This window comes from Phascolarctos cinereus, unplaced genomic scaffold (assembly GCF_003287225.1).
Source record: "Phascolarctos cinereus isolate Bilbo 61053 unplaced genomic scaffold, phaCin_HiC Scaffold_726;HRSCAF=1367, whole genome shotgun sequence".
NCBI classification, from domain to species: Eukaryota; Metazoa; Chordata; class Mammalia; order Diprotodontia; family Phascolarctidae; genus Phascolarctos; species Phascolarctos cinereus.
The window spans coordinates 64931990-64951144 of NW_027556098.1; the positions used below are offsets into that span (position 1 = coordinate 64931990).

Consider the following 19155-nt stretch of genomic DNA (forward strand, 5'->3'; position numbering starts at 1 on the left):
ATGTTGTTTTGTCCTAGAACATGTATCTGCGGGTTCCATAAATGTTCATTTTTCCCCCTGACAGACATGTCCATTTAATTTAATATACAATTCATTGCATTTCTCTGACAGGATAGAAATGTCGAAGAAGTTGTTTTATATTAGGTTTGGGCAACAGACCTCTATGATCCTTATGTTTTAAAAAAATGATATATCAACATGTAACTTTTCAATATACTTGAGACTACTGCTGTGTTATAATTTAATTTAATTGCACTGAATTCAGCAACTTATTGTGGAATATATTAAAGGATATGGCAAAGTGTTTGTTGTGTCTGTACCTAATTGCTATATGTCTATTTTTCAATGTACCCAAAAGTACCCAGAAACAATTTGTTGAGTTGTTTTCAAGAGAGCCTAGGGCCTTTTACTTCTACAAAAAGGCATTTCTAGAAAAAGAATTTGCCATTTACCTTGCAAAAAAGTCATTGAAAATTTAAATTGTATAATGCAGAAGTAGTGTTAGATTTAGCATTCTAATGTGCATTAGGATTTTCAAGTCATAGCTAATTCTTATTATTTGACTACTCATTGATTGCTTCTATAGTTATACATGTACATGTTTGTATAGGTATACATCTATAATCATAGGTACATATATACTTTATTAAATGCTGTTATTTTTGCCTTGTGCCCTGATGCAAATCTATTACAAGGGATGTCATTTTATCATGAATATTACTGTTGCTGTTGTTAATCATGTGAACAGTGACATTAATAGTAATTCTCTGCTCTGACTAGATATATTAGTAAGACTAACTACAAATTATTCCTTTATGGTCACACGTTAACTAACTGCCTTAGCATACTACTACTGCATATGACATATTCATAGAATGTTTGACAAGGTAATAAAACCCTGTTTCTATAATTACTGTTAGTTCTGTAAAAATATTTGTGCAATGAAGCAAATTCTGTGCTATTCTTTTGGAAATTTTCCATTCCTATCACTAATTAAGATGTAGCATTGCCATACAAGCCCTGAGTATTTCTGGCATATGGCTTTTGGATATAATTTGATTTTAAAATATTCATTTTCTGGGTTTTTGTCAATGTAGGTTTGCTACAGCAATCCAAAAGAATATAGCACTAACTTACTCATTTTTCACATTAGTAATATTAGCTGAGACCTCTTTCACTATCCATTCCAATCTGCAGATAGATAATGGGAATCTGCCCTATCCATCTATCTGAGCAGAGGCCATTGGATGTTCAAAGATGGAAAGAGTGTTGCGTTTTTTTGAAAAGAACATAATGGTAGAGGTCTCTGTCAGATTGATCCTAGTGCTAATTTTTGCCTTTGGTTGTCACAATCTTTCTCCTGTGAAGGTCTATATAAAAATGAAATTGAATTGAAGAAGAGCACAGAGTTGCTTACAGCTGTTGCTATCTTCAGAAGATACTGAAGGGTAAAAGGGTCCCCTCCCCCCATCAAAGAAAAGAGACAGATCTGGTCATTTAAACAAATCTGCTCTGAAGGGTATTTGTACTCTGTAGAAGAAGATTCTCCTATCATCACTGACAAATGGAGATTGTCTAAGGACCCTAAAGACATACCTAACGTGAAGCAGTGCTACAGCCTCTGTTAAGACCAAATTATAACAAAAGTAATTTACTGATGATTGCCAACAGCCATAAGTAACATATAGTTCCTTTAGACTAATGTGTATTGCATTTTTAACTTCATATAATACAGCACACAAATGTAGACATCATAAATCAATATCACAGACAACACAGAGCAAAACATCAGCCAAAGCTGCATTTCTCTACTAGATTCCTTATGTGCCTCATGTTTACATTGATACACATTAAGATGTTTCATGTTTAATGTACACAAGAAATTGTCTTCCTCCCCCTACCACCTTCTCGCTTTAGAATATTGATATTGCAAAGGAGGCACAGAAAATGGGGTTATTTTGGAAATTAATAAAGGCCCATGCCCATAGATATATTAAAAACATTCAGATGATTCCATTGTGTATATAGGGTTGTCAGACCTGAAACAAACAAAAACAGTATAAAAGAGTTTCCAGTTTGACTGAGAGTAACAAGAAATGATGCTTTGGCCTCTGGGTAAATTGAGGGGTACAAGAGGAGAACCCAATACCTTTCTTTCAGCAACCCATTTGGAACATCAGTAACAGCTTTCAGGATACCTTTCCCAGAAATTAGGCAAAACTGTTGCTGTGAAAGCTGGCACAGTCCATTTGTGGGAAATTGCAAGGAAGAGAAGAAAAAAGGAGGGGAGGAGGAAAGGAAATGAGTAGAGATCTGAATTCAAGCGTTTTATTACAACATACAATGGAAACTCAACTAGTGTTCTAAAATGTTCTATGGCTATAAGGTAATTCAAAGTGACGCCTTTAAAAGCACAAGACCCTTCCATTTTAAAGGGAAAGGAATCCAATCTCCTCTCTAGTGATCTGGAAGGAATTATAAAAGTGAGGTGCCAGACTTTCCTTATTAATAAAGAAGAGGGAAGATAGAAGTATGTTCAAAAAATGTAACATCTCAAAAGTACTTCACACACAGTTAAGAAGTCTAAACTGAAACTATAGATTAAGAAGGACTTTAAATGGCAGATTTCAATATAGTTCCATTCTGTTCCCCTGTGGCATCTTCTTCTTCTTGAGGAAACCTTACTGGAATAGATTTACCCTCACTTCACTGGAATGGTTAGTCAGAGCTCTACAGAAACTCCAAAAGAATCTAACAAATACAAGGACCTCAGAATCAGTTATTAACTGTGTGACTTTGGGCAGTCACTTAACCTCTCAGTTTCTTCATCTGCAAAATATGGGTGGCAGTATCTGCCTCATTTTCCTCCCAGGGTTTTTAATGACCAAATTTGCTAATGTATATGAAAGTGCCTCATAAACTGTCAAGGGCCAAAGAAGCATAAGCTCTAGTGATTTTTATGATCCCTCAAGGAGGTAGATTGATACCAGTAGCAGGACTGAGACATTTAATTTAACACATTAAAAAAACTTTTTTAGAACTCTATATTAAAGTAAGATGCCTTTATTGATGAAATGAGCAGGCAAGTTTTATTCTCCCATTTGCATGAATTCAGGGCCTAGCAGAAGTTCAAATCATGTTTGAACACAAGACCTCACAGGGGAAGGGAATAAGCATTTGTTAAATATCTACTACACTCTAGGCACGGTCCTAAGTGTTTTTACAAATATTATCTCATTTGATCTTCACAGACAACCCTATAAGGCAGGTACTCTCATTAGCCCCATTTTACAGTTGAGGAAACTGAAGCAGAGTTAAGTGACTTGCACAGGGTCACACAGCTAGTATCTGAAGCTGGATTTGAACTCCTGTCTTCCTGATTTCAGGCCCAGTGTTCTCTCAACTGTGTGACCTAGCTGCCTCAGCAAAATGAGGTCTTTTATGTAAGGTGGCTCCTAAAATAAAGTCTGTCTCTGTCCTACTCCTTTATTTCTTGCCTTATTGCTCAGTCATGCCTGACTCTTTTTGACCCCTTTTGGGGGTTTTCTTGGCAAAAATACTGGAGTGATTTGCCATTTCCTTCTCCAGATCATTTAACAGTTGAGGAAACTGAGGGGGTTAAGTGACTTGCCCAGGGTCACATAGCTAGTAAGTATCTGCGGTTGGATTTGAACTCATGATGAGAGTCTTCCTGACTGCAGGTCCCTATCCACTGCACCACCTAGCGGCCCTAAGGGGATGCAAAACTCTGTCCAGCTGGGGTGGGGGGAAGGGGGGACAGGACGATAGCTACTAAAGGACCAGTGTGCAGTGATTAATGACAGCAGGTTCTAAAGAGAAGAGATTTATCATTCAACAGATAGAAGACATGACTAACCAGGAATGTGAATGATCCATATCAAATGCGAGAAACAAAGACTTCAAGAGCAGCAAGAAAACAATAATACACTCCATGTATTAGTCCAGGGGTGGGGAACCTGCAGATCCAGGCCACACATGGCCTTCTAGGGCCTGGGGTGCGGCCTTTTGACCAAGTCCAAGTTTTACAGAACAAATCCTTTTATTAAGGGGATTTGTTCTGTAAAACTTGGACTCGGTCAAAGGGCCACACTTGAGGACCTAGTGATCCACATGTGGCCTGGAGGCCAGCAGGTTCCCCACTCTGTATTAGGCACCTATTGTATGGAAGGTACTAGGAAGAGAATAACCCCCCCCAAAATGAAAACATTCCTTACCCTCAAAGTGTTTATATTCTATTGGAAAAGAACTGCTTACCTACAAAAGTTATCCATCACAGAAACAAGAAGGATGCACACAAATGAATTGAAATTATTGCTGGCATTAAATATGGTCAGGAAATATGGGTATATATATCCATATTCGCTATCAATTCTAACCCTGATCCTAACAACTGAAAAGGTATTGGATTTCTTTAATCAGAAAATGAAAATGTTCCCTGTTTGCCTAAACTATGAGGAAAGTCAGAATTAATTTCACCTTTCCACTGGAGAAATTAACTCTTCCCAATTGCCCAAGGCATCTTCTCTACTTTTTTATTAATAGTTTTGAATTCTGTTAATTGTTTTGTTTAAATTGTCCTGATATCTCAACATCAGAGCAAGAAGGAATCAGGACAACAGGTGGGGAATAAATCATTAAATATAAATAAATAAGCAAATCACTCATAGGAGCACCCTGGAGCTTCTGTCATGCAAAGTGGGCTTCTCTTGAGTGTGAGACATGATATTTTTCAAGGTTCCTTTTCCTTTCTCTGTTTTTATGCTTCTTTGTCCATTTAAAACTTACTAACTCATTTGGATCAGATAACCAAGGTGAAGCAGAGATCTGAACAGTAAGCTAATCATTTAGGGGTAATATAGACATACAATTGGAAAACTAATCCAGGTCTTCATACAGGGAACATAGTAAAGGCTTTCACCCGTCAGACAACTCTCTGGCCTGAATTAGCCTCAGCAACCAAACTCAATGAATAAGCCTTTCGCTGGCACGTGGGAAAATGGATAGCATTGTCCAATACAGTGCCTTGCTTAATAAATGCTCGTTGAACTGAATGGAATTGAATGGCACTGCAGAATTGGCCTGCTGCCTTCTGGTAGGTTGTGGTGTAGACTGAATCCTTTGCTCCCAGGGAAACAAATGTTTGCATTTTAACAGATCTCCATCTATGCAGAAATGATTTCTGCCTAATGCAAATATCCTCTGTAAGGATAAGGAAATCATGTGTATGCTATACATAAACACAACCTCTATGGAAGCAAGGCAGGGGTGATGAACCAAATTTTAAAAGCTTATGATGATGGGCATGTATGGTGTGGAAAAGGAGATCTCATCATACTTTTGGATATTTTTTTAAATCCCAAGAGCAGTGTCATGTCATGCACACACTAAGGAGACAGCATTTTGTGGGAAATATTGACAACTTAAATGAACATGGCTCTTTTTCTGTATCTAGTAGACACATAGCAAATATTAGATGGATTTATTTTTCTATTGCAACATCCATTTACTTAGCTTCAGCCACAAATCATAAGCATAGTTTACTTGGCTACTATCAAGTGCATTCAAAGCCATTGTGATTTATTGTCTAACCTAGGGGTAGGAAATCTGTGGCCTCAAGGCCCTTTAGATCCTCAAGTATGGCCCTTTGACTGAATCCAAACTTCACAGAACAAATCCCCTTAATAAAAGGATTTGTTCTGTAAAACTTGGACTCAGTCAAAAAGCTGTACCCAAGGACCTAGAAGGCCACAGGTAGCTGCAGGTTCCCACCTCTGGTCCAAAGAAACTAAAATGATAAGGAATGCATCTGATGGAAACCTAGGGGCTCATAGGGCAGGTAATATTAAGAGGTGAGTCAAGGTAAGAGCTCAAATTCAGGCAGCACTAAGAAATGCCACTGAGTTCATAACTACACTGCATTATGGGAAATATCAAGAAAGGCTATTATTATCTCAATCTCTCATTTTTTTCATTAACAAATTGCCCTAACAGAGATCACTAAAGGGTCCCAGTTAATATTATTCAAACTGAACCACTTCCAATATCAAAACTAAACCACCCACATTAGAAATAAATAAATCAAGCTTTCCCAGCATCAATCAATGAATCGTACATGCTGGATAAAACAAGTGCGGGTAGGGATGACTTACAATTTTATTTGGGGAAAAGAAATATAACAATAAGATGGGCCTTCTAACTGCCCTGATCTAAATGGAATACAAAACATCATTTCATTCCTTTTTTATGGTTCCTCACAGATCAACTTTTAAGATCTTTCATGACTATGTCCCTTGAATCTAGCATTAGACTTGTACCTCTAGTTGTAAAAATGCAATGCTGTTTTACCTGCATTTAAAAGCTTCTAAAGACAACATCCTATAGTTCCAGAAGACATACTGTTACACAAAAGACAAGTCTTTGGTTATTAAAACAAGATTGATCAAATTGCAATATTTTCCAAGCTTAACTTATCATAGGTCCTAGGATTAATCTCCCCGACTTTGCTCTTGCAAAAATAAAACAAAGTAAGTCTTGACTCTCATCCTAGCTTTCTTATTTTCTTATTTCTGTACCATCCCCTGAGTCACACAGGTTTTCGACCTCAGAGATGTCTCTTACTCTCCCATGTCTTCACCTTTCACATCCAATCAACTGTCAAATCCTTTCTCTGCATTGTACCCACCTTTCTACTCCCACTGTAACCACTTTAATTCCCTCCTTTGTCACCATCTCACCTGCATCATTGTAATAACTTCCTTCCTGGCTTTCCTGCTTCCAGGTTAGTTGAGGCCTCCCCAGTGCATCCTTGCTGTCACAGTCTCATCATTTTCCAATGCACTGCTCTGATTATATCACTACTCTCCTCAGAAACTTTCTTCACCAAGAAAGCCCATACTTTCTTGTCCCAAAGGAAATTTAAATTCCTTCTATTGGCATTTAAGGCCTTAACCAATATGGCACCAACTTACCTTCAAGTCTTTTCTTTCAGTGTTTTCCTTTCCTGTCCTCTACAGTAAAGGAAAAGTGGATCATCCACTGTGCCCAGTTCTTCCTTCTCTGGCTCCTTTATCCTTTGCTTACTTGCTTACATCCCTTGTCTGAACTGTTCACTGTTAAATCATCTATTCTGTACTTTCTAAAACAGGATGGTTTTATATTCGTGGATGGAAGGATTGTAAGAGCATCATGGATCATGCATTTATTTAAAGCTGGAATGTGCTTTATCTAGACCAACATCTCCCACTCCCACTCCCACTCCCACAAAAACAAACAAAAAACAAACCACACAACAAACCACTCTGTTTAACAGATGAAGAAGCTGAAACCCAAAGAGGTTATGTGACCTGTCCAAGCTCACATACATTGGGTGATTGATCAAATCGTAGTCATCTAACTGCAAGCCCCCCTCTTCCCCCTACTCCAAGCAAGAGTTTATTCCCTGAAAAGAAAAGGAGAAAACCCCCTCAAACACCTGTGTGTTTACACTTCAGGCAATTTGATTTTTTCAAATGTAGGTTCTGATAAAGTTAATCCGTGATTCTAACCTAGAAAAGTGAAATTTTTCAAAGAACAATAATGTAGCTCATTTGAATCTTTATTTCCAATGGAAGTGGTATACATAAAGATGCTTTGGCCCAGCAGGGTCATACTTTTATTCACCTAAGAAAATTCCATTCACATGAAAATAAATCATAGTATTAGGGATTATTCTTCTGTCATTGTTATTCCTGGAACTGAAATAAAGGCGGTTAAGTTATTTTGTAACCTTGCCTCAATTTATTTATTTTCTCAGTTCCTTATCTTGAAGGAGGGTAATCAAGCAGATAAAGAATGAAATAATGGAGAATTCCAAGCTGGTAGCTTAATGTATGACTTTCATTAAATTTTTTTTAAAAAGTTTTAAAGTGGCTATAGAAAGAGTTTGCTTTGAGTTCTATTTGAATGTTGTAGAGCCTTATGCAAAACAAGTTTTAGGTTCTGCCCAAGATTTACTGTTTCCTAACTCCTCAGAATTGAAACCACTGCTTGAGGTAATGCATATAGGTCTGTGTTTATAAATATAAATATTCAATTACAGACAAAAGAACTACATTAAAATTTTCATTTTTGTTTGTAATGAGTAATAAATGATGATTAATGAGTAATAAATGATGATTAATAAGCAATAAATAATGAAAATACAATGGAGAGCAAGTTGTTAGATGAGACTTGCTTACAAATAGTTTTTTTTCCTATTAAAAATTAAATAATTGTCAAGGGAAAAATGCACAATAAATACAGTAACATAAATGAAAAGAACACTAAAAGAAATGAATTCTGAAGCAATGTAATGATCCATTTTGACCTAAGAGATCAGATAATGAAATACACCTCCCAGTCCAGAGGTAAGGAGCCCCATTTGCAGAATGCTGCACATGCTAGTGCATGTGGGTCTGTACCAGACCATCAGAGTGGTCACTCTATTAACTGGTTTTGCTCAGCTGTTTAGCTGGGGATGTATCCAGTCATGACTTTGATGTAAAAACAAAAGCCATCTATTTCTTAGGGAAAGAACATGGTCCTGGTATCAGATCACATAGGTTTGTGCCCATCTCTCATACTTACTACCTGTATGGCTTCAGGAAAGTCAATTAACCTTTTGGGCCTCAGTTTAATCATCTGTAAAATGAGGGATAGGGATTACATGGCCTCTTCTAGGACAAAATCTATGGTCCCAAGCTCTGGCTAACTTATTAGCTGGGGACAAACGGTTGTATAAATGACTTTCTTTCATATGCTATACCTTATAAACTCCTTTGCACAATTTCAGTATCTTATTCATTTGTATATGCCCTTAGTGCTATAATATTGAATCTTATACTCAATACCCTCAGTTGTAAATGTTTGCTGTACTGAATCTTGAAAATGTAAGTGTGGTTTTTTCTCACCACCCTACAGTAGAAAATTGATCATCACAGAAGTGTACAGATAAGCAGACAAAGGAAAACAATTTATACAATTGATAACGTCTTCGAAAGATCTAAGATTTCTGATCAATGCAATGACCAATCACAGTTCCGAGGGACACACAATAAAGTACAATAACCACCCTCCAATGGAGAGGTGGTGAACTCAGGGTACGAAATGAGACATCTATTGGGTATAGTCGATTCAGAATTTTCTTTTTGCTTGACTATGCATATTTGATACAAGAATTTTTCTTAATTTTCCCTGCTAATGGCAGGGGGAGGTGAGAAGGAGAGAATAACAAAGTACATGGGTGCATTCAAAATGCCATAGTGCTTTGCAACTATCTGTACTAGAACTGTTTTAAGATTTCTATCCATTCATAGTAGGGTTTCAACTTCTCTGACAGCTTGTCTTTAAAGCTTTGAAGCAATTCAGCTATTGAATAGATGCCTGGGGAGACAAGTGAAACAGTATTAATTTTACTGAGAGTGATGTTTTACCCAGGTTTGCCATATGAAATCTCTTTTGGTCTCTGACCAAGATATTGGGTCAGCAGTATCCTACTAGAAGCTGACAAAAATATGATTCTGTAGTTGATTACCCCAGAATTGAAATAGGGGGATTGACCAGTAGTTTTAAAATTCAATGCCCTAAAAGACATTGCATACTTAAAAACAGTATTAAAAAAAATATTCCTATGCTTAATGCATGAAATTGATCCACATCATTGCTCCCAGAATCCTTCTCTTTTAAGGTGCACCTCAGCTACCACCTTTGTTCCTGATTCTCTGAGCTAGAAATAATCCCTGCCTCCTCTAATCTCTCACTTTATCCTGCTGGACCTCTTCAATGTATTTACTGATAATTTAACTTGTATCATAGTTACTGTGTACAGTTTCCATCCTCTGTACCAGCCCATAAACTGCTAAGGACAAGGACTGAGGTTTTTCTTTTTTATCTTTGCATATTAATACCTGGTATGGTACCTTGAACAAAGTAGAAGCTTCACAAATGTTTGTTGAATTAAAATTCAATTACTAGACAATACTGTTAATACATCAAAACAGAGAAAAGTACTTGACAGCAACACTTGCTACATTTGCTAGGCTAAAGCATTTTATGTGTATTTCTATCTATTGTAATGAAAGAGAATAGGATCAGGAAGAGATACACCATGAGGTTGAATGGAACTTAACATCTCTGGGTTTAGAATTAATTGTGAAATAGTTTCTTCAAAGTGCCCGAGGCAATTGTATAAATGCAGGCTCTGGGCAAACATATCTGTTCAGTAAAAACAACATTTTCACAAGTATAGATCACAAGACTCAAAACAACAAGATTTTGTTTTTTCATCCATCAGAAAGTTTTACCCTTTTCAAAGTTTTCAGCTTTAGAAGTCTTTGATTGTCTTTGTTCTTGGATTTAAGTGTGGGGAGTTCCTACAACTGTTTAATTCTCTTTCCAATTTCCAGGGCTTCCGTATTTTTTATATTTCCATGTTCCACATTCATTTTTTGTATGCTACCAACTGAAAGGTAATTCATGTTTCTTTCCCTTTCCCTCACTTCTGGTCTCATGTTCGTTTATTCCTTAAAATACAGAAATTTCTAAGCTTTTAAGACATGTAATTTTAAAAAAAGATGCAGGTTTCCCTCTCAAATCTAGTATCATTTGCCTTCACTCTAACCCCCAACATGCCTCTCTCCTTCCTACCTCTGCCCCCACCCTATACTCCAGCAATGTTAAGGCTAGTGGTAGTGATACCGCTATCTGGCTTATGTATAAATTGCCTTCCTTGTATGCTAAAGGAAAATCCCAGATGCCTTTGCATGACTGCACTGGTGATTGTCATCTTCTAAACAAAGACGCTGAAGAGAGGGAATTCAGCCTGGCCAGGTTGCAGCAAGTCAATCAGGAAGCACACAGTTCCAGAGAAGCCTTCATATAGACTGTAAATACTCTCCAGTATCCGAGAGCCAGCTTTGAACTCTTCTGTAAACAAGAACTCTGCAAACCTGAGAGAGAAAGCAAATAAGAAAGCATCACTAGTTTTCTAGTGATAATTTCCACAGTACAAGCCTTTGGGTTGTTTCATGAACCTGGGTTGTGTAACATTCAGTGAGTTCAAGTTTAATTCTTTCCTTTCCACAGAGATGAGGAAGAAGTTGCTTTTCTTGTGAAATAAAGGTTTGGCCCCATTACCCTTGTTTCCATGTAGAGAGAATGGAATCACAATTGGGCAAATAAAGGGACTGAAACAGTCAGGTGATTCAATGGCTATATCTAGTGCTGGACCTGGAGTCTGGAAGACCTGAGTTCAAACCCAGTTTCAGACACTTATTAGTTGTGTAATCCTGGGCAACTTACCTAACCTCTCCTAGCCCCAGTTTCCTCATCCGCAATGTGGGGATAATAGCATCTACTTCTTGGGTTTATTGTGAGTATCAAACATGATATTTGTAAAGCACTTTGCAAATCTTAAAGTACTATATAAATGCTAGCTATTATCATAGTAATAGGGAAAGAGATCAAGGAATGAGATACTATTAGGTTGAATGGAACTTAAAATTTCTGGGTTTAAACTTAATTGTGAAATCATTTCTTCGAAGTGCCCAAAACAATGGTATAAATACAGACTTTAGGCAAACATATCTATTCAATAAAAATAACAAATGTTAGTATAACATAAGCCTTAGGACAACCAAGATTTTGCTTGTTTGTAAAAATATTTGCAAACTGTTGTTGTTGCTGATAATGATGATGTTATTATGCCTTTAATTAAGAGATTCCATTGCTAGATATATACCCTAAGGAGATCATTGATAAAAAAAGAAAAGTCCTATATACACCAAAATATTTATAGCAGTACTTTTTTTGTTAACAAAGAAATGGAAACAAAGTAGATGCCCATTTTGGGGAGAAATGGCTAAAGAAACTGGGATATATGAATATAATGGAATCTTACCATACACATATGAATACAGAGAAGTATAGAAAGTATTACATGAATTGATGCAATGTGAAGTCAGCAGAGCCAATAAAGCAATATGCACAATGACCATAACAATGTAAATGAAAAGAATAACCAACTATTACAAAAAAATTGAAAAATAACGTTGTAGAGAATAAGCATGGCCCCAAAGAAGACATATGAGGAGACACTTCTCCCTACTTCTCTGCAGAAGCTGGGAGTCCATAGGTGTGGAATATTTTATATATATATTGTCAGATTTTTTTCAATGAATTGATCAGCTTTGCTGATTTTTTCCCTCTTCTTCCTCCTCTTCCTTTTCTTCAAAAATATATTTATCTTATTTGTTGTTTTTTTCTCCCTCTGGGAGAGAAGAAGGGAAAGGATACAAGGCAATGTAGAAGCAAAACATATCAAGAAAAATTATTTTTGTTTAAAAAAAGAAAGTTCTAGTTCATATAACCATACTATAGATTTGGAGGCAGAAGGGATCCAGAGATCAATTCCAGTCTTCTTTATTTTACTTTTGAGGAAACTGAAGTCCAGAGAAGTGACTTACCCAAAGTCATACAGGGAATAAGTGGCAGAACTGGGATATGAATTCAGGTCCTATGTCTTGAAATCCAGCACTCACTCCACTACAGAATAATTAAATAACTGTTGATATGTTTTGTGCCAAACTATCATTTTGTCAAGCAAATCTTAAGTAATTTCAGTGCTTACAAAGCAAGGCAATTTGATATTCCATGAGGACTCTTCCACCCTCAATTGAAACAAAAAAAGAAAATCATTATCATGGTTTTTTTCACCCCAAAAAGAAATGTGAATATTATAAATGTTCCTTTAAAAAGAAATTTGTCACGTTCCTCTGCGGACAGTTTCACTGGCCTAGACTTCCTTTGTAGTTGACAGACAATCTCTGTTATGAGAAAATGTTTCAGAAGAATAGATTATATTCTTTTTTTTTTCTTTTTGGCAATTGGGGTTAAGTGACTTGCCCAGGGTCACACAGCTAGTAAGTGTCAAGTGTTTGGTCTGAGGCCGGATTTGAACTCAGGTCCTCCTGACTTCAGGGCCGGTGCTCTATCCACTGTGCCACCTAGCTGCCCCAAATAGATTCTCTTCTTCAATAAATAGGATGCATGCCCTTAAAGGAAGGCAAGTGTTGCAGCTTACCTATGGAATCAGTTTTTGTTGTTGAGTCATTTCAGTCATGTCTGACTCGTCATGAAGCTATCCGGGATTTTCTTGGCAAAGATACTGGAAAGTTTGCCATTTCCTTCTCCAGCTCATTTTACAGATGAGTAAACTGAGGCAAACAGGGTTAAGTGAATTGCCCAGGGTGACTCAGGTAGTAAATGTCTAAGGATACATTTGAACTCAGGTTTTCGTAACTCCTGGCCTGGCACTCTATCCACTGTGCCACCTAGCTGCCCTTTATGGCATCAAACACCAACACCAAAGCCAGATAAACCAAATTATGATTTATTTTTTAAAGAAAAAAAACTATGTGTGAAAATATTTCATAATAGAGACATTATCATAATCAATTAATTCAGTAATTTGATTTTTTTTGTTCATTACCTGAACCACTTTGCTCTCTATCAAAAAGAAAAGAAAAAAAGGCAATTGATGTATTAGATGGCTAAGAGATTATGGGAACTCTTTTCCATTTAAACAGCAGTTGCTCAAATGTCATGTTGTTTAATAACTTCATAAGGGGTTATATGAGATTCATTAGCTATTTTATCTTGTTGAAGCATTTGGGCTTCCATGAAGGCTACTCAAAGTAAGTAAAGGTAAGACTTTTCCAGTAATTTCAGAAGACAAAATTTTAATCCATTTCATATCATTTGGTTTTTTGCACATGCCAGAATATGGAAATGTTTTAGCTGGATTATTGAGTTTCACATTAGTGTTTTGTTTTTAAGGGAAGAATTTTCATCCAAGAAGGATAAGAGAAAAAGATCACAGATAATTTTTCCTTGATATCTGGGACAATCTTGAGAAGCACAGACATAACAAATCAGTATTTCCATTTTCCTGACAAAGGAATAAACGCACAGAAGAGGGGCTCATATGAAATGGAACCAGCACAAAAATCTAGGTCAGCTTAGACCATTATTTATACTATTGAGTCCAGTAGAGAATTTTATGTATCAGATAATACTGCAAAAAGGTACAGAGCTTCTTGTTTTCACTTCCTGGGTCCATTCTGTCTCAGAGGAAGAGGGGGCCTTCCTCATCTTCAAAGCTAATTCCCACATCTGTGGATGTGATGCTTTCCTGTTCTATTTTCATGAGTGCTTTGCACCATGAATTAGTCTCCACCTCTCTGGCATCTTCAATTTCTCTGACTCCTTCCCCTTTGCTTACAGCTCAATGCTGAACAAATACACATATGAAAGACCAGAATTCAGCAAAGCCAGGGGCAAACAATGTCCCTGCTCCATGGACTTAGTCTATTCAGGTCCTTTTCCCCCTTCGACACATTTACATAGGAAAGCAAAAGAGTTTGGAGTTAAGAAACCAGTCAACAGCCCTAAACTCTGCCCTTCCTTTTTTTTTTCTTGGTAAAAGGAACAACTAAATACATGCTAATTGGGAACCATTTCCAATTGAAAAGTTATATAGGGAATTAAAAAGACTTTATGACTCTGTCAGACATGGTCTCCAGTTGACTAGTAAAAAAGATTTCAATAGGACATCTAGGTGGTGAAGTGGATAGAGTGCTGGGCCTGGAGTCAGGAAGACTCATCTTCCTGAGTGCAAGTCTGGCCTCAGACACTTACTAGCTGTGTGACACTGGACAAGTCACTTAACCCTGTTTGCCTCAATTTCCTTATCTGTAAAATGAACTGGAGAAGGAAATGACAAACTACTCCAATATCTTTGCCAAGAAAAGCCCAAATGGGGTCACGAAGAATAGGACATGACTGGAAAATGATTGAAGAACACTAGTCACCTAGAATGGTCCTCTGTGTTCCACAGAGCACATCACCTGATGCAAGGGACTTTCTCTTGGAAAGATGACATTCATTCTGGCCAAGGCTCAGAGAAATAAATAGACCCTTGTGGGAGAGAAGCCATTGAGGACTTTTTCCTAGTTCAATGACAAATTGTGATAGATTTCTGCTATTTCTAAAGGAAAGATGGAAGAAAATCCTCTAGGTTTGAAGCTAAAAGAACAATGGCAGCCTATTCCTTCTCTAAGGAAGAGGTAGCATCTCTGCTGGGGAATTTAGCTGAAGGAAGAAACTGGAAGTAGAGCAAGTCTCTATAGTACAACTATAGGTTCGGTGAAGCTGGACCTGAAAGCACCCACAGGATGAGCAAAACAATGCCAAGCAGGGGCCATACAAGACTAGCATGAAGCCACACTTAGCAAAGACTCCATCTCTGGCAGAGACAGCACACCACGCAAGACGAGCAGAAAGCAGACCTGGTAGGAGGTCAGCAAAGAGCAAGAGTGGGAGAAGCATGTTGTTGTCTGTCCTTTGTTTCAAAGAGGACCAATGACATCAAGAGGTGATGTCTTGAATCACTTATAAATTGGATTTAAGTGAGGCAAAGTTGCACAAAGTTGTCAGCCTTACTCTCTCTTCCAGAGTCATCAAAGTCTAGTGGCAACACAAAAGTCAGGATGACTGGCAATGGTATCTTAGATCCCTGACCAAGCTCTGAGCCCTCCACAGCACCTGCTTTAGCTGCCTTCATGACCACTGGAACAAATTGTTCTCATCTATCTATTCTGCTGCTGGGGGGAATCTTCACATGCGTGGGGTAGACATCCCCTAACTCACCAGTGGGTTTGAGGCCTATCAGTTAGCCTCAACCTGGTTTAGCCTGTCTGCTGAGATGGTTTTACCGGGCTGTGACCTCTGCACATACTACAGCTTCTTGGAGCCACAGGTGAGAGCTGGGTGGCAGGTGGACACCAAAAGTGGATGAGCAGCCCTGGAAAGGACTTGGCAAGCCCTCATACCAGAGTGCTAGTCCTCCCTGAACACCCCATTCAACATTACCAGAAGACCTTGGTGGCTCTATAGTTATAGGGGCTTGAGTTTTTACTTCACATTTCTGTGTGGGGCCTGGTCACATGTAATCCCTACACTGTACCTCTATCCATGCATCTTGGTTGCATATAATCTCTATTTGTATTTCTCTCCATGTGTGTTCTGTGTGTGTGTGTGTGTATTCACGTATACATGAGTGTATATGTATATACATGCATATGGATCCATATTCATGAGTGTATATACATATGTACTCATATATACATGTATTTACATATGTATATACATGTATTTACATATGTATATACATTTATACTCATATACATATACATAGAGCACTGGACCCAAAGTCAGGAAGTCAAGTTCAAATCCAGCTTCAAACATTTACTAGCTATGTGATTTTTAGGCAACTTAACCTCTGTCTGCCTCAGTTTCCTTATCTATAAAATGTGGAAATATTAGCAACTACCTCCCAGGGTTGTTGTGAGGATCAAATGAGAATATTTTGAAAAGAGCTTTTCAAACTTCAAAATATGTATAAATGCTGGCAATTATTGCTACATAGGGACAGCTAGGTGGCCCAGTGAGTAGAGTGTGTGTCCTGGAATGAGGAAGACCTGAGTTCAAATCTAGCCTCAGACATTTACTAGCTACGTGACCCTGGGCAAATCATTTAACCCTGTTTGCCTCAGTTTCCTCATCTGTAAAATGAGCTGGAGAAGGAAATGGCAAACCACTTTAGCATTTTTGCCAAGAAAATCCCAAATAGGGTCACAAAGACTCATATATGACTAAAAATGACTAAACAACAAACAACGATATCATAGCTACATATATACAGACAATCTAGCAGAAGAGATTATATGTGCAAGTGAATGTATGCAACTATGTATGCATGTATGTATCTGATAGGGGAGATCTGTCTTGTTCTTGGCTATATTATAGATACTTATTAACCACTATTATATAATTATGATTATATATTATATTATTATATAAACTGTGCTTATTAACTAATTATTGTGATCAATGATTGAGAATAAAGGGAAAGTAAACAAATGAGATAAAATCATATTACTTGGATACTGTCCATAGTAAAGAAGAGACCTCTGTTAGCTTGTAAGATATATAAGTCTAGAGCTTGATTCCAGAGAAAAAGAGGGATGGTGTGGTTCACGGGCAGAATCTGGGACAGGGATGCTAAAGTTTGGTTTACTTTACTGCATTTCCAATTCTGCTGCTCACTGGGCAGACTGGAGCAAGTCTGTACAGAGAGAAAATGAAATGAAAGTAGGAACAATGTCTAAAACACACATAATTCACTACCAGATAAGACTCTTCATTCCAACCACTATGTATGAATGCCTTTCCAGATCAATCAACATTGCCTTAACCTATTATCACACAACTTCTTTGGGCAACCCAGTTAAGCAGAATTTAGGGAAACTAAGAAAAATTAAAATACAAATCCTAAGTTGAATGAGTGAGATTTGAAATGAATCATCATCATTACTGATTCCTATGCTATTTTCTCAAATAAAGAACAGAGAAAGAAGAAAGAGAGGTGCTATTTGGTGCCTTTGTTCTCATGGTGTGAGATGCAAAGTGAAAGAACTTTGAATGTTGGGTAACTGTAATGAGAGGGAGAAATGTGGATATTTTGGTGAGAATAAAAAATACATGAATATGATGAAATGTGCTGTAAGAAACAATGAATATGATGAATGCATGGGATGAATGCCTGGAGAGACTTAAGTAAACTGATATTGAGTAAAGTAAGTAGAACCAGGAAAACAACGTACACAATAGCCATAATGATGTAAATGGAAAAAAAAACAAAAAAAAAAGAATGCTATAAAATGATGACTCAACTTGACCCCAAAGAAAAGATATGTGAAGACATCTTCCTCTGATTCCCTGCAGAGGTAGGGGTATCAAGCATGACATAATAAGTCAGAATTGTTTGATTTTTTTAATTAGTTCTGCTGAATGTTTATTTTTTTCCTTCCTTTTTATTTTTAAAAATTCTTTATTTTAAGGAAAGGATGACTCTTTGGGAGGAAAGGTAAGAAGAATGATAACAGTAGTTAACGTAAACCAAAGAGTTTTCAATAAACATATGTTTAAAAAGCAAACACAAGATAGTATCAGTTACACTACTCACAGACAGTTTAAAAAAAAAGCTACAAGTTGTGCCTCTGATTCAAAGAGCAAATAATGAAACAAACTTCCCTTCGCATTGTAAGCAGGGAAACTATTAAAATAAAGCATTGTAAACATGGTTGGATTTAGTCACCGTATGGTAAGTATTTTCTTGGTTGGCTGTTAGAGTGAAGCTTAGTCTCAGGTTAGGAGAGGTTTTATTTTTCCATTTTTTCTTTTTCCAAAAAACGATCGTGATGTGGGGGGAAAAGTATTATAAAACATTTTTGATGGTCTGCTCTTTTCTTCTTTTAAAAAATGTAGTTATTTTTATCAATACATTTTGTTTCCTTTATCACATTTGTTTCTAAATATATCCCTTGTCTGTGCCTTACCTACTGAGACATTCCTTGTAACAAAGATTTAGTAAGAGGAAAAAATAAAAACAGGCAAAATAGCCAACACATGATTAGCAGAAAATATATGCAATGTTCTGCATCCATAGGTCTCCATCTCGGCAATGAAGAAAAGGAGGTTCACTTTTCCAATTCTTTGGGACCCAGGTGTGTTCACATAACATTCCATTTGTGTGTGTGTGTGTGTGTGTGCGCGCTTAAGTCATTGTATATATATATATATATGGTAAAACTCTTTTAAAAGTGATGTTTCCAAAAACCAGGAGAATTGGCACCGGGAGAAAATAAACAAAGAGCAAGTTGTACCTTATGTACCACTGAGGCATTTGAGTAGAGGGGGAGCTAATAGGATTAGTAAGCTAATAGGGGTTTTTGTTGTTTCTTCACTAGCACCTGGGAAAGACATCTACAGCTCAGCGGTAGGGAAGGCCCTTCTGCCATTTTGGGGGGGAAAACCTTGAATACAGATTAGGAAAACCTTGAGAAGAAACTGGGCAAGACTTGGAGCTGTGCCATCAAAACAGCAGAGAGAGTCCACAGACCACTCCCCTTTGACCTTTCAGCTTCTACCTAAAAGAACACTGACAAACACTACGCATTGCAACATCTGCTTTACTTTGGTTTCTGAAACATTCATCCT

At 37.3% G+C, this 19155-nt stretch overlaps 1 protein-coding gene across 1 annotated transcript in view; it reads right to left on the minus strand.

Annotated features, from left to right (window-relative positions):
* Positions 1–19155, minus strand: part of LANCL3 (LanC like family member 3) — a 108291-nt gene continuing 89136 nt past the window's right edge. Inside the window, exon 5 of the mRNA XM_020979882.2 lies at positions 1–10985. Within this exon, the coding sequence (XP_020835541.1) occupies positions 10826–10985 (160 nt within the window). The 3' untranslated portion in view covers positions 1–10825. The remainder of the gene's footprint in view (positions 10986–19155) is intronic.